The 13,194-nt window shown below is 35.8% G+C and overlaps 1 protein-coding gene across 1 annotated transcript in view; it reads left to right on the top strand.

Moving 5' to 3' along the window:
• LOC117964609 (glutamate receptor ionotropic, kainate 3) overlaps positions 1–9,824 on the top strand; it is a 75,692-nt gene extending 65,868 nt beyond the window's left edge. Inside the window, exons 13-16 of the mRNA XM_058997480.1 lie at positions 3,250–3,467; positions 7,087–7,312; positions 7,946–8,196; positions 9,498–9,824. Coding sequence (XP_058853463.1) covers positions 3,250–3,467; positions 7,087–7,312; positions 7,946–8,196; positions 9,498–9,692 — 890 coding nt within the window. The 3' untranslated portion in view covers positions 9,693–9,824. The remainder of the gene's footprint in view (positions 1–3,249; positions 3,468–7,086; positions 7,313–7,945; positions 8,197–9,497) is intronic.
• Positions 9,825–13,194: the final 3,370 nt, after the last annotated feature.

Below are 13,194 nucleotides of genomic sequence, written 5' to 3'. Positions count from 1 at the left end.
TTCATATCATAAAATGGAATTAACTTGCTAATACATTGGGACCAATTGTGTCTTTGTTTAGTATTTGCTGTCCAATACACTGAGATTTCAATACAGCAAGTAAAAATGAAAAAGCCAACACTTGCGCCGAATGATTTTAAGTTTGATTCACAGACATTCTAGCAGGTATCTGCTGTCTGATAGAAGCCCGCTAGAGCTGGAAGCTGATTGGCTTATGGTACTGAATCATTTTCTAATTACAGTTAGAAATCACAGAACTTTCATCCACCAATCAGAAAGCTCCATTGCAGTGTCACACAGATGGCCATGGGACATTCTGATAGAGTATCTGGCTTTAAAAAAACAGCAATGTAAGGAAATCAAAGCATTGGAAAGATAAATACATTTAAATTACCTTGGTAGTCTACTGTATTGTGACACAGTCATCTACCAGCCAGTAATGTCCTCTAGTCAAAGTTCTATTCAGTGAAGAGGAACATTTACAGAGAGGAATACAGCCATTATAACAATATAACATTGTGGAAGTATCAGTAAACTACCTAGAACAATATAGGTTCTCCTTCCTGCAAAGAAATTGTTTCTTGGTAGGTAATTCTATTGAAATTTGTCTTTTATAACTAAGCCACCAAAATACATTTGGCTGCTGCTTTCTTCTGTATGGGTGTACATGGTGCAGCCCTCTCACCAACCCCCTTGTCTACTCTTCCAAACGATGGGTATAAATCATGGTCAGAGCCAGGAAATAAAGGAAAAGTAACAGCATCAGGGAAAGTCCTGCGTGATTGTAGGGTGAATTATAGAAATGTGGATTCCTGAGTGTGCATCTGTCTCCCAGATGAAGACAAACAATTGCCCAGGTAAAAGAGAGAGGTGCCTGAACCTTCTCAGGCTTGATGAAAACAGATGGAGTTTGGTATTTACATATATGAGGGCGGTGGTATAATAATACAGAGGAATCCTTTGGCATAGCCCCCTATGAAAAAGAATGTGAATAACACACATGTATTTGAAACCGCTGGAAAATATAGTCATTGCAATAATAATAATAATAATAATAATAATAATAATAATAATAATAATAATAATAATAATAATACATTTTAGCCTCTATTGTATTTTAAGTTGTCTTTCTGATGTATCGTCTAAGAATATTCTGCTTCTCATACATAATCCTGGAGGTAATGCTGTAGAAGCATGAACAATTTCAATTGTATCTAGAAAAGTGTAACGTGATGGGACAGCGAAATGCTTCATATTTTATTATTGTATCTCCCCCATTTTCAGTTTCGTTAAGAGGTCTGAGTGTGGTGATATCTGAAAGCTATTTTGTAGCTTAAGAGAGGAGGAAATACTGTCACAATGGGCAGGCTGGTTTGATGTTAATCCAGGCCAGAAGGCAGTATAGAGTCCAGACATGGATTGTGGGTACAAGCACAGAGCACATTTATTTTTGTAGTCAAATGCTTCAGACCATACATAGCCTAATTCCACAGTTCCAATCTGTAACATGCATGTCACAGAGTCAGTTACTTCTATTTTTTAGTCCACTTGTTAACCCATGTTACTCCAGATACATCTGAGGCTCGTCTGCTCACTGCTCTCTGATTTCACAGAGTACAACACAGTAGGTGGAGTAAATGAACTGCATATGTCACTTAAAGGTACAGTAACTGATTAGTAAAGGATAATTACAATACCTATGATGTTGTTGGTATTTATTGCATTTACAGAATACTGCAATGTCAGACACAATAGTCTTTTAAGGGTGTATTGTTACACTGTGGTTGGATAAGGCATTTGTATCTTGATAGTCAGAGTTTGTTAGGGTCATGGGCTTAACAAACCCCACAGTAAAATATTAAGCATTCGGGCAAATAGATTATTATTATTATTATTATATACTGTGCAATCGAATGCCCTTTAACACAATTAAAACCTGGACACTTTTCACATGGGCTCAGAAACATTTAAAGTTGCATGTGCCTTGCTGGAAAGAATTCAATAATAGAATTATGAACAACCACTTTAATCATAAAACACAATAATGTCATAGTGTTTCGGCTCAAATGATGTTGTGTTATTACAGTTACAGGGCAGCTGTACTGTTGTATTGGCTTTTTCACTCTTGGCTTTTTCTTGTTCTTGAAAAGGATTGTTTTTAAATCTCATGCATTTTACAAAGCAGCTTCATTGCTTTAAACATCAACTTCAATAATCAAACATTTTTTTGCATAACCATTGTAAGGCTCTATTTGAAAAAATCCCTTTTAATTGCGTTTTGTGCATTGAATATTCAAGGTTAAGCTTTACTCAACCTGTGTTTTCATTGAGCATTGTTGAATGCCATTCGGTTCTATGCATTGCGGTCACTAACGGCTTCCCTTATGCGGCTGTGATAATTATTATTCTTTTTTTTAATTTATTTTCTAATAATGAGGCAGCTGCTGGCTCTGTAACTGCAAGTTCACGATTAGGTTGTGGACCTGGGTTGCTGCTGGGGGCAGCGGTCTCATCCCAGTCCGTTCATTACGCCACTCCCATGAGGCAGTAACTGGTGTTAATCCAACACATTTTACAAGCACTAAAATCTATAGAAAAGAAATGTACAAACGGTGGGGGAAAAAACTGTTCATTGTACTGTAGCATGCAATTGTGTTTAAATAGGGTGTGCCTTACATGTCTGATTAAATCATTATGCACATGGATTCCCTTACAGGTACTCTCTAATATTAAATACGCCAATGGGTAAGAAATCTAGGCTATTGATAAGGTGTGTGGAAGGTGCTTCCATATTCATCTGCAAAAATGATTGATCGTTGAGTGGCACATCAAAAAATATTATCCTTCTACCTACCACCAGGTTGATTTCAGCATTTCAGTAAATCTTCTCGGGTCAGTCGTACATAAAATATATTCTGTTTTCAAACATGCCTTCAATTACAAACGTGCCACCACTCAAAGTTGAGAATAGCAAATAATAAAATAGATGTGGGTGGAATGGGGGGGGGTGGGGGGGCTAGTGGGTGGATGACATTCTGTTACTTAAAGCATGCATTCTGACTTACCTACATACAGTAATGGTTATCCATATAAATCCTTGATCATGACCTGTTACACATTTGTGTTCCATTGAATGTTTTAAAAACCCATTGAGATCAGCTGTCAGAATGTATACATACTTGAAGTAAATGGCTGGCATCTGCATTAATTGAGCATGTTTATAATGTATATGTGCTGTTTTCTTTGCAGGCTCTGACTTAATGCCCAAAGCTCTTTCCACCAGAATCATTGGTGGTATCTGGTGGTTCTTTACTCTCATCATTATATCCTCCTATACGGCCAACCTGGCAGCATTTCTGACAGTGGAGCGTATGGAATCCCCTGTGGACTCGGCAGATGATCTAGCCAAACAAACAAAAATCGAATATGGTGTTGTGAAAGATGGGGCCACAATGACCTTTTTTAAGGTAAAGCTTTACTTAACTTTAATGTTGGTATTTCACAAAGAAAGAAAACCAAATAAATTGCCTGTTTTACTATGTTTCATAATACTTTCATAAGGAATCATAATTAATTAATTCTTAGGCTTTCGTGGTTTTAATAGTAGCTGTAGTCCAATTAAGCCGGAACTAACCCTGACATGCTGACATTGTTAATTGTCATTTAATGTGCACTGCGGAAACGTTTTTTTATTTCTGGTTTGTGCTTGAGGACTGGCATTGGCAAACACTGAGTCAATATGGAATCTGATTGTACTCTTGTCCAGGAGGTATTAGGGGGTTTATTGTATGTTTATTTCTTCATACGTTGTTGGGATCTTTTCAGTTTTTATTTAATTAAATGTGGTCTATTATTCGTCATATGCCACACAGAACAAAAACAGTGCATTTTACTGTATACTTGATTAAGGCATGCACTGTAAATGTCATAATTGACTAACTTAATTACTACCATTCTGATGTATCTATTTTAATTAGCAGACAAAACAGACACAGGCAAATGTACTATACACAGAAATACGAAGGTACTTTACAGCTTATTACATACAGGAAATCAGCTGTACTGTAGAATATGCCCTTATCAACCATAGTTTTGTATTTGAATATGCACCAGATGGCACTACAGGTTTAAGATCATTGCAGGAATGCACTGTGGTAATGACAACAAGACTTTGGATAAGTATGTGAGCATTCTTGGCAGAAACGTTAAGGTCATAATGTTTTATTTTTTATTTTTTATTATGTATTTTTTTTTTTTTCCTATCAATATCTAGTTTTAAATTGAAGCAGACATGCTTAATTTATTTATGTATTTATTTATTTAAGAGTGGGATATCAAACCTGTTGTATGTCAGCTCCACAAGTACCGTTAGCTCAGGGACACAAAAGGCTTTTACACATTTTCCTTCAAACATGTGCTTCATTTTCATAACCAAGCTTGTTTTGCATTTATGAATATATTTCTTTAAAAAAAACTTGAAAGTGTTACACACACACCCACGTTTTGTGCACCCAACTTTTCTTTTTTTGTACCTGCTAAATTGACTTGGGCAGAACCATCTTCCCAATATTATTTTTTTCTGACTCTCTCTAATTCTTTACCTGAATGGTTTATAACCTCTCGATTTGCCACATGTATATATTTTTTGTTTTATTTCTCAATACCCTGCTCGGGCTTCCGGTGATATTGCTGGATACTGTATCCATCTAACATTTCTGTCACATTCAATTTAATATTCTCCTCTCTCATATGTTAATATGTTAGTATTACCTGTACTAACATATTAGCATGCATCATTCATTTTTGTTAATGATTAGTAGCACATTTGTAAACTGTTTAACCTGGGCCAGGATTTCATCAAAGTTCATGGCCATGCCATACACTGTAGGTGTGTGCTTTATAATGGCTATGCCACCACCATCATTTTGATTTACTTTGTGGGCCCTAATCTCACTGGCAAAACCTTACTTCATCAGTGCCATTAAACCACTTTCAATGATGATTGACTTGGAGTGGGGGGATATTAAATATGGTACTATGCAGTATATTAGCTAATTATTAACAAACAATAACAACTTTTCTTATGATATTAGTAAGCGCGTTCTTATACAGTAAGAGACACATGCTATGTGTATATTCCTATTTTAAGTATTACATTGTTACGAGACTAGTAGAACATGTGAATGTAATTGCTTTTACTGCAGTTGTGCAGGCAACAATTGAGACTCATATTTATTCAAAGCTGCACTCTCCCTTAATAAAAAGGGGATTTGACATTTCAAGTTTGCTTTTTGACACAAACATGCCTGGGACGTGTCACACAAACAAAAGAATAATTAAGGATTCAAATATTATTATGTTGCTTCAATCAAAGCTGAGCAGGTGTCACCAATTATCTCGTCAATGCTGCTGATCTCAAAAACAGTCAGTCAGCTGGCGTCGTTCTCCTTAAGAGAAGAAAAACTAGTGCAGCTGTTGCAAATCAACTGGCAAACATCTTGCTCAGCACATTGAAACATATTGAAACCTTCTGAAAGAGCATTCCTGAAACAGGAGGAAGTTATTGCCCCCCCCCCCCCCCCCCAATTCTACGTCTCTGCTTTCCTGGTTCCAGATGTTAATGCATTGCACTTAACAGTATTAATCTCAACTAGGGGGTACTCTAAACACATTGCTCCTTGAGCCTCCCCCCCGTTAAATTCCATGCAATTTTTGAGAGTTATTAAATACACACTTATGTATTGAATGAACCCATCTGGTTCCAGCATGATACGCTAACTAATGCTTGTAGGATCTCTAAAACTAATGGTTATGTAAAATACAGTTTCTCGCTGCCTAGCTTCCGTTGGATTCTTTAGATTGAGTTTTTGAGATCACACATTAATATTTAAGGGTTTGAATCAATCCTAGTGCTTTTTTGACTTGTCATGTATTATTTAGTGTTAACTGTGGTGGTCTTATCCACTATTGAAACTGTAACAGAGTTTCCATTACACTTTTCTATGTCTAAAACCAGTATGTTATACAAACTGTATCCACTGTTATAATATGTAAGTACATTTGAATTCCAAACACCAATTGTAAAGTCCTACTAGATGTCTTGATGACAGTATAGTATACTGTAGCTAATATAAAGAATGGGGTTATTGCTCAGTTGGAAATGGAAAGGTGTCTGTGAGTTAGTCAGAAAAACATGGTTGTATGCTTTAGTAGCAAATGTAAACAACTGTAGTAATCCCAGCTTGTAAATAAGATGCTGTTTTACCTGTTCAGTGTATCTGTGGTATAATTAACACAATGCATGTGTGTACATTTACGTTTTTTTTAAAAAGTCAGAAACCACAGATTGAAAGGACAGATGGTGAAATCGTTTGAGAAGAAGACGAGACAGGGCTATTCAGGCTGAAAGAGAACTTTAGATAAATATAAAAAAAACAATTGCTTTCAAGACAATTGATATCTTTTTTTTACGCTATAATACAATGCTATTACGTTCAGTGACCCAGTAAACTGAAGCGAAGGTACTCCAGAACGATGTTTACACTGTAAAGCTTTGAAAGGCGAGCTGGGATTTCATTGCTGGCACACATACGATACAAGGTCTCAGGTATACACACATTTATTTCCACTTTCAATTACTTCAGCTCACCTTGGAGAAAATATAATTAATATGAACAAAAAAAAAAAAAGATATTTCCCAAGGTTATACAAAAGATTTACATTGGTGAGCCTGCATGTTTTGTGTCAATATTTTGGGGCACTATTACGGTATGTGTAAGGGCTTATCACAACAAGATGCAGATATTGCTTAAGATAATCCTTTTCTACAGAATTTCAACTGGTTCCTGTTGGAGGCTTTGCACATCCAGTTTAAATAATACAAGTATTGTTTGATAAAAACAAACACCTGTAATCCCCACGGTAAGCACGGTTTAAAGTAATGCTTGTGATAAACAACTGTAATGGTTTTCATTATGAGTAGCGATTTCAAATGCATGTTCAGCTTTCTGTTGCTGATGGTGGTGTTTCCAAACATTAACCTTGCATGATTGGATACAGCCCCACAATCTTGTCCATTTGTTTCAGAAATCTAAAATCTCCACTTTTGAGAAGATGTGGGCATTTATGAGCAGCAAACATAATACAGCACTTGTCAAAAACAATGAGGACGGAATCCAGCGAGTGCTGCAAGCTGATTATGCCTTCTTAATGGAGTCAACAACTATTGAATATGTCACTCAAAGGAACTGCAACCTGACCCAGATTGGAGGTTTGATAGACACCAAAAGCTATGGCATTGGAACACCCATGGGTAGGAGACTTAATCACCCCTTTATTGTACAATGGCAAAAAATGTTCTGTATCTCGCTTTACAATATGCAGGCTAGAAGTCAATAAACATCCTTTAGCATTTCAGGTTAGCCCTCTATGCTGTATATTATGTATACAGTAAATGGTATTGTTTCAAAGTTTGTATAGGTCTGATAGTAAGTAAGATGCACTTGGATAATATAGGAAAGTGATGAAAAGGTGTTGCATTATTTGTTATATTTCCATTTTTTCCTTTTTTTTTTTTGGTAATTACTTCTGGTTTTGGCAAGTAATGTTGTGATGATTACAAAACATACAAGATCTTCTGTGCCCAGATTCCTAAAACATTCTGCTACCAAAACCAAATCCTGATTTTAAACTTCTTTAGTTAACAGATGTTCTATTGAAATCTGGATCCAACTAGAACATTATCAGAGGCACTTAACATTATTATTAACATTACCAGAACATTCTCACAAGAAAGTCAATAGCTTTTAGATGGTGTTAGGATAGGAAAGCATGGTAACAGGTATAGATTTGATGTACGGCACTGTATATTAGAGACTATAAGGAGCACGTTATAATATGTTTGCTGATGTAAAAAAAAAAAAAAAAAAATCATTTAAATTTACAGGTTCTCCATATAGGGACAGAATCACCATTGCGATCCTTCAGCTTCAAGAAGATGGTAAGCTGCACATGATAAAAGAAAAGTGGTGGAGAGGGAACGGCTGCCCCGATGAAGAGACTAAAGAAACCAGTGCGCTTGGGATACAAAACATTGGAGGCATTTTCATCGTGCTGGCAGCAGGACTGGTACTGTCTGTGTTCGTAGCAATAGGAGAGTTTGTGTATAAACTGCGGAAAACAGCCGAGCGCGAGCAGGTAAACAGCACAGACTACTTATTTAATGTGAAGACATTTTAAATCCTATTGCATTGTTGCCCGTGCATTTCATTCTCACTTATGTTTCTCTTTCACTACAATTATAACAAATGCTTTTATCCAGCCTGCTGTACATTCAAACTGGATAAATAAAAAAAATACTTTTTTTTTTCCTCATGCTGTGTGTTATTGTTTATTTACCTGCGTAAATCACACTGAGAAAGGCTTTATTTTATACTGTGCTGTAATAAGGTATGACTAATCCTATATTCACACTAACTGTTCTTAACCCGATTTCAGGAATTCATTTTAATCTTTATTTTCATATTAGACTGGGATAATTACTTTAAATCAAGGGATATTATTTTCAAAACAACTTAATATTGGGAAATGAAAAATGCAGGCCTTTGTTTCCAAGGGCAACCGACCAAACATAAACCGACACAAGTTTGAATACTACATTTTCAAATACATTGAAAACAGCCGCATGCATGCCCAAATGTTACATTTTTAACTGTACTCATTTCTGTCCATTTTAATGCCGTTGTTTATGTAGACACACTACCAAACAAGTTTGTGACCTTAGGGCATACATAGTTTCAGAAGGAATAAATCAGTTAATGACTCCATCACAATTTTTAGCTATTCTATCACTGTGGTCTGTGTTCAGCTCACCGTCAATTTAGCCCCTCTGCTCATCTCACATATTATTTGATAATAAAACCAAACTGTTTTGTTTAATTGATCTAGAACTAGCATAGCATGTGAGATGAATCCTGCATTAGTCGCTGCTGGTCACAGTAGACACCAGAAGCTTATAGACAACATTGTAAGGGTTACATTGTGTCTGGAAAGTAAAGCTGCGATTTGGACGCAGGTCACTTTCTCTTATTAAGAACTGCTTAGCGACCAATGAGCTGCATTGATCCTGTTCAGTTAGGCTGTGTTACAGGATGCTATGGAGCGTGGAAGCAGGGTCAGGTTCAAGGGTTCCTCTGCCTGTCTAGAGACCCACAACATGCTGGCAATTTGGGCAGAAAGCTCCTGAGCAAGAGCAAACGGTTGACTTTCTGCATTTATTTGGAGACCAAAATAATGTGCAGACCAAAAAAAAATAAAAAATGTAGACATTAATGTGATTGGACTGCTGTTGACCCACATAACCATGTACTGCATTCCCCTATGCTGCTTATACTTCAAACCCATCAACTGCATATTTTACACATTCCATCAAAAAAATGTCCTGCCGACACCCCTCCTAATTGAAACCGTGACCCACTGAATGTCTTTTTTTCTTGCAGAGATCCTTTTGCAGTGCCATGGCTGATGAAATCAAACTGTCATTCACGTGCGAACGGAGGGTAAAACACAAACCACAGCCACCGGTTATGGTGAAGACAGATGCCGTGATCAACATGCACACTTTTAATGACAGAAGGCTACCGGGGAAAGACAACATGACCTGCAACACCGGACTGACACCCGTGTTTCCATAAACTTGAATCATGATGCGTTGGCACAAACATGGGTGGAGGAAAACTGCTGGGGCTGTTTCAGAGACGAAGCACTTAATCAGAACAAATTCATGTCAAATAGTCGCACCAGTTTTACATGACGGGGGGGGGGGGGGGGGGGGGAATGCAGAGTGGGGGAAACAGCATTTTTTTAAATAGGGCTCGGCTTACATATCAGTGTCCAAACAATCTGAGTCTGATGTTTACGTACAAATACGTTTATGTGCAAAATACACAAATACTACCACATGAAAAACAGGAAAGAAAGCAGGCCGGTGGAGAACTCCACAGTCGAATGACCTGGAACAAGGCAATTTGAAATCGTTCAGCATGGCAATAAAAGAACTTCTGTTACTGACTAACAGTGTACATTGAAGAAGAGAAGTCACAGATAGCACATCACAAGTGTACGTACCATGAAGCTGCTAAATATTGACAAGATGTTCCTCTGCAGATCATGTTGACCTGTTACCTCAATGCTGTGTAGATGACCTGTTCTACACGCCTGATTACTCTGATTTTAGCCACAGAAAGATCTCAAAGGACATAAAAAAGAGGCATGGCTGGGACCATGATACCAGAACTTTTTTTTTCTACAAAAACAACTTTTGCTTGGGAGCTGCAAAGTCTAATTTAAAAAAATCTGTATCAGTGAACAAGAAGGAAGTACATTTGTTGTTCCCAGTGTTACAGCAATTTAGGTCCCCAGTCGTCTTGGTCTGACAAGCGAATGCACATATCAGACAGGGACAGAGTCTTACAGGCAGCATAAAGTGGTTAGTCAAGGGTTCATCAGTGGGAACTGAATAATTTCCAGCCCTAGCAGGAACTAGAAATTTCCTAAATAAAGTCATGTTTTCATACATTGTGTCAATTTTTTTTTTTTTTTCAGACAAAAATAAAATAAAAGGTTTAATTTGGGCGCAAACAGAACATTTGCCAATTGTTCTTTTCAACAATTCAACAATTACCAAAGATCTGTCTGCTAAATTGAAGTAGTCTTTGAATTTGAACTATTATTATTATTTTTATTATTATTATTATTATTATTACTGCTTTAATATGTTTATAATCATAATGGCATATACCGGTTGTCAAATTATTAGCACCACCGAGATGTAAATCTAATGTGATATAATTACTCTAGTTAATATCTTATATTGGATGCTAATTTATTTTCGATTCATCAAAACAGCCTGCAGCGAATATTAAAGGAAATGTTATCCCTTATTGATTTTGTTTTGACAGCTGCTATATAATTTATGATAGCAGTTTATTTTTCTAGAAATTCACAGCAGTTCAAATATGTAATCTTCCATATCCAAAACTATCAAAAAAGCATAGTCAAAACAACGTCAATATATTTTGGTAGATATTGTTAATTAAAATGTACTTATTTTTACTAATGGTCAAAATACATATCCCATTTTGGAAGTGAAATCAATGTTATGAGGAAGATTAATCTAGCATTTAGCATCACATTTAATTTGAGTATTATGAGTATTATGTTGTATTATCTAGCTTTGATTGGGCATATGAGTGTTACCAGAAACCGAAAAACACACTTTGCAAACCGCGTTTTTTTTTTTCATGTGTGTGTGTAAGCATGCTTTACCTTCATAATTATTTGGTTTTGGTTTGAAAAATATGCATATGGTATGTTCAAGTCTCATTGTTCTAGTGCTCTCTGTGACAAGATGTGATAAAGGTATTGAAAGAAGGGTTGATGACAATCAAGGAGAACAGAAAATATGACCTGTTAGTCTCTTGCTAGTTCTGTAAGTACAAATCCCAGTGCATTTACGCATTCTACAGCAAAAAAAACAAAAAAAAAACTTGTCCTGCTCTTCTCTGTTTGGTACGTTTGGAGTAAACCTGTTCGAGATTTTGCCTTATGGGTGTGTCACATTTTTATTTGTACATGTCATTAGCATATGCTTAATATCCCTGACCTTTTCTCATTTTGGTCCTTTATCCCTTCACTATGCATGGCTTAGAGTGGCACATACTGTACTGCAGCTACCAGACTCACGCAGGTCATTTATTTGTCCTAAATGATGATGTTAATGTGTCATATCTGTGTCTAGATAGGTAAGCAGCAATTTGTAGAGTATGACAATTGCAAATGTCAGATGCTAAAGGTTTATGATTAATACTGTATTATAAGACAAGATTGTTTTTGAAGGCAGCACACCTCTATGAGGTTTAGCTTCAAACAGATACAAATAATTATTTTACTTATACTGTAACTGTACTATTGCTGCACTTTCAATTCACCCATCTCAGCATCATTCAGGATTCAGAAGAAATCCCTTGTATTGATGTTTAAAGTGTAATTGAAGCTCCCAAATGATAATTTTACTAGCGGTGTCACTGATTCCCAACTGTGTCCAGTAGTTCCATTACAAATTATTGATATTAATAGTGACACCCAAACTTACTGTCAATTAAACTAGTAGCTAAAGCCAAGAACAAACAACAGAAACCAATGTCCCAATATTACATGTGCCAAATCAGCTAAGTAAATAATAATGAGGCATTGTCAATGGCTTGATGCAGAAAATATTATTATTATTCCCCTCTGCTTTAAGTTGTGTGTACAGTTTAAACAGTTTGTTTTGGTAGAAAAAGTCATGGCTAATAGAAAATGGCAAGATAATTTTGTTTTTTCCTCTGATAATCAGCTTTAATACAACCAATAATTGGCAATAATTACACAGAACAGATAGTTAACTTTGGAGCTTGTGAGTAGTTTTAAAATGTAGTTTTTTTAGTCTCAATGATTGGTGTTCTTTTCAGAATCGGAATTGTGGTTTTGTATTTGTTTTTCCCAAGGACTACAGATATTTTAGCAGGCTGAGCATAAAATGAATGGGTGGGTAATTATATTAATAATAATAATAATAATAATAATAATAATAATAATAATAATAATAATAATAATAATAATAATAATAATAATAATGAAGCAACAAATCCCAACACATTTGGTTTTTAAACAAAAGATGAAATCGCCTTGGCTTTTAAAATTAAGAATGTTTACAAAACAGAAATGTGTAGCCTGTAGCAATCTATGTACAATATCGGTTTGAAAATAAAGTGATAAAAAACTCTCTCTCTCTCTATATATATATCATTTTTCCATAACCCTTGGTTTGATCTGGTATTAACAATTGCAGCCTCAAAACATTGTTGGGAGCCATTGTTCTATATATTATGTTAATAAATACAAATAAAAAAATAAATAAAAACAAGTTAATGGACTTTGTGCCAATCAGGGTTTTATTTGTGGACATGCAGAATTTCTATAAATATAGTTTTTGTAATGTTTTGTAACAATTTTGCTTTCCTAGCTACTGTTTGTGTATTTGCTTACCACTCTCAGACTAATCAACAGTTAAACAAATACTGGAGATTTTCTTTTTAACACACTGTGAGGAATTCAATTGTACAGTTTGCTGTATGGGTAATATGGTTTCAAAGT

Source organism: Acipenser ruthenus, chromosome 23, assembly GCF_902713425.1.
Source record: "Acipenser ruthenus chromosome 23, fAciRut3.2 maternal haplotype, whole genome shotgun sequence".
NCBI lineage: Eukaryota > Metazoa > Chordata > Actinopteri > Acipenseriformes > Acipenseridae > Acipenser > Acipenser ruthenus.
The sequence above is the reverse complement of the archived record's forward strand: the minus strand, read 5'-3'. Positions and strand labels throughout refer to the sequence as shown.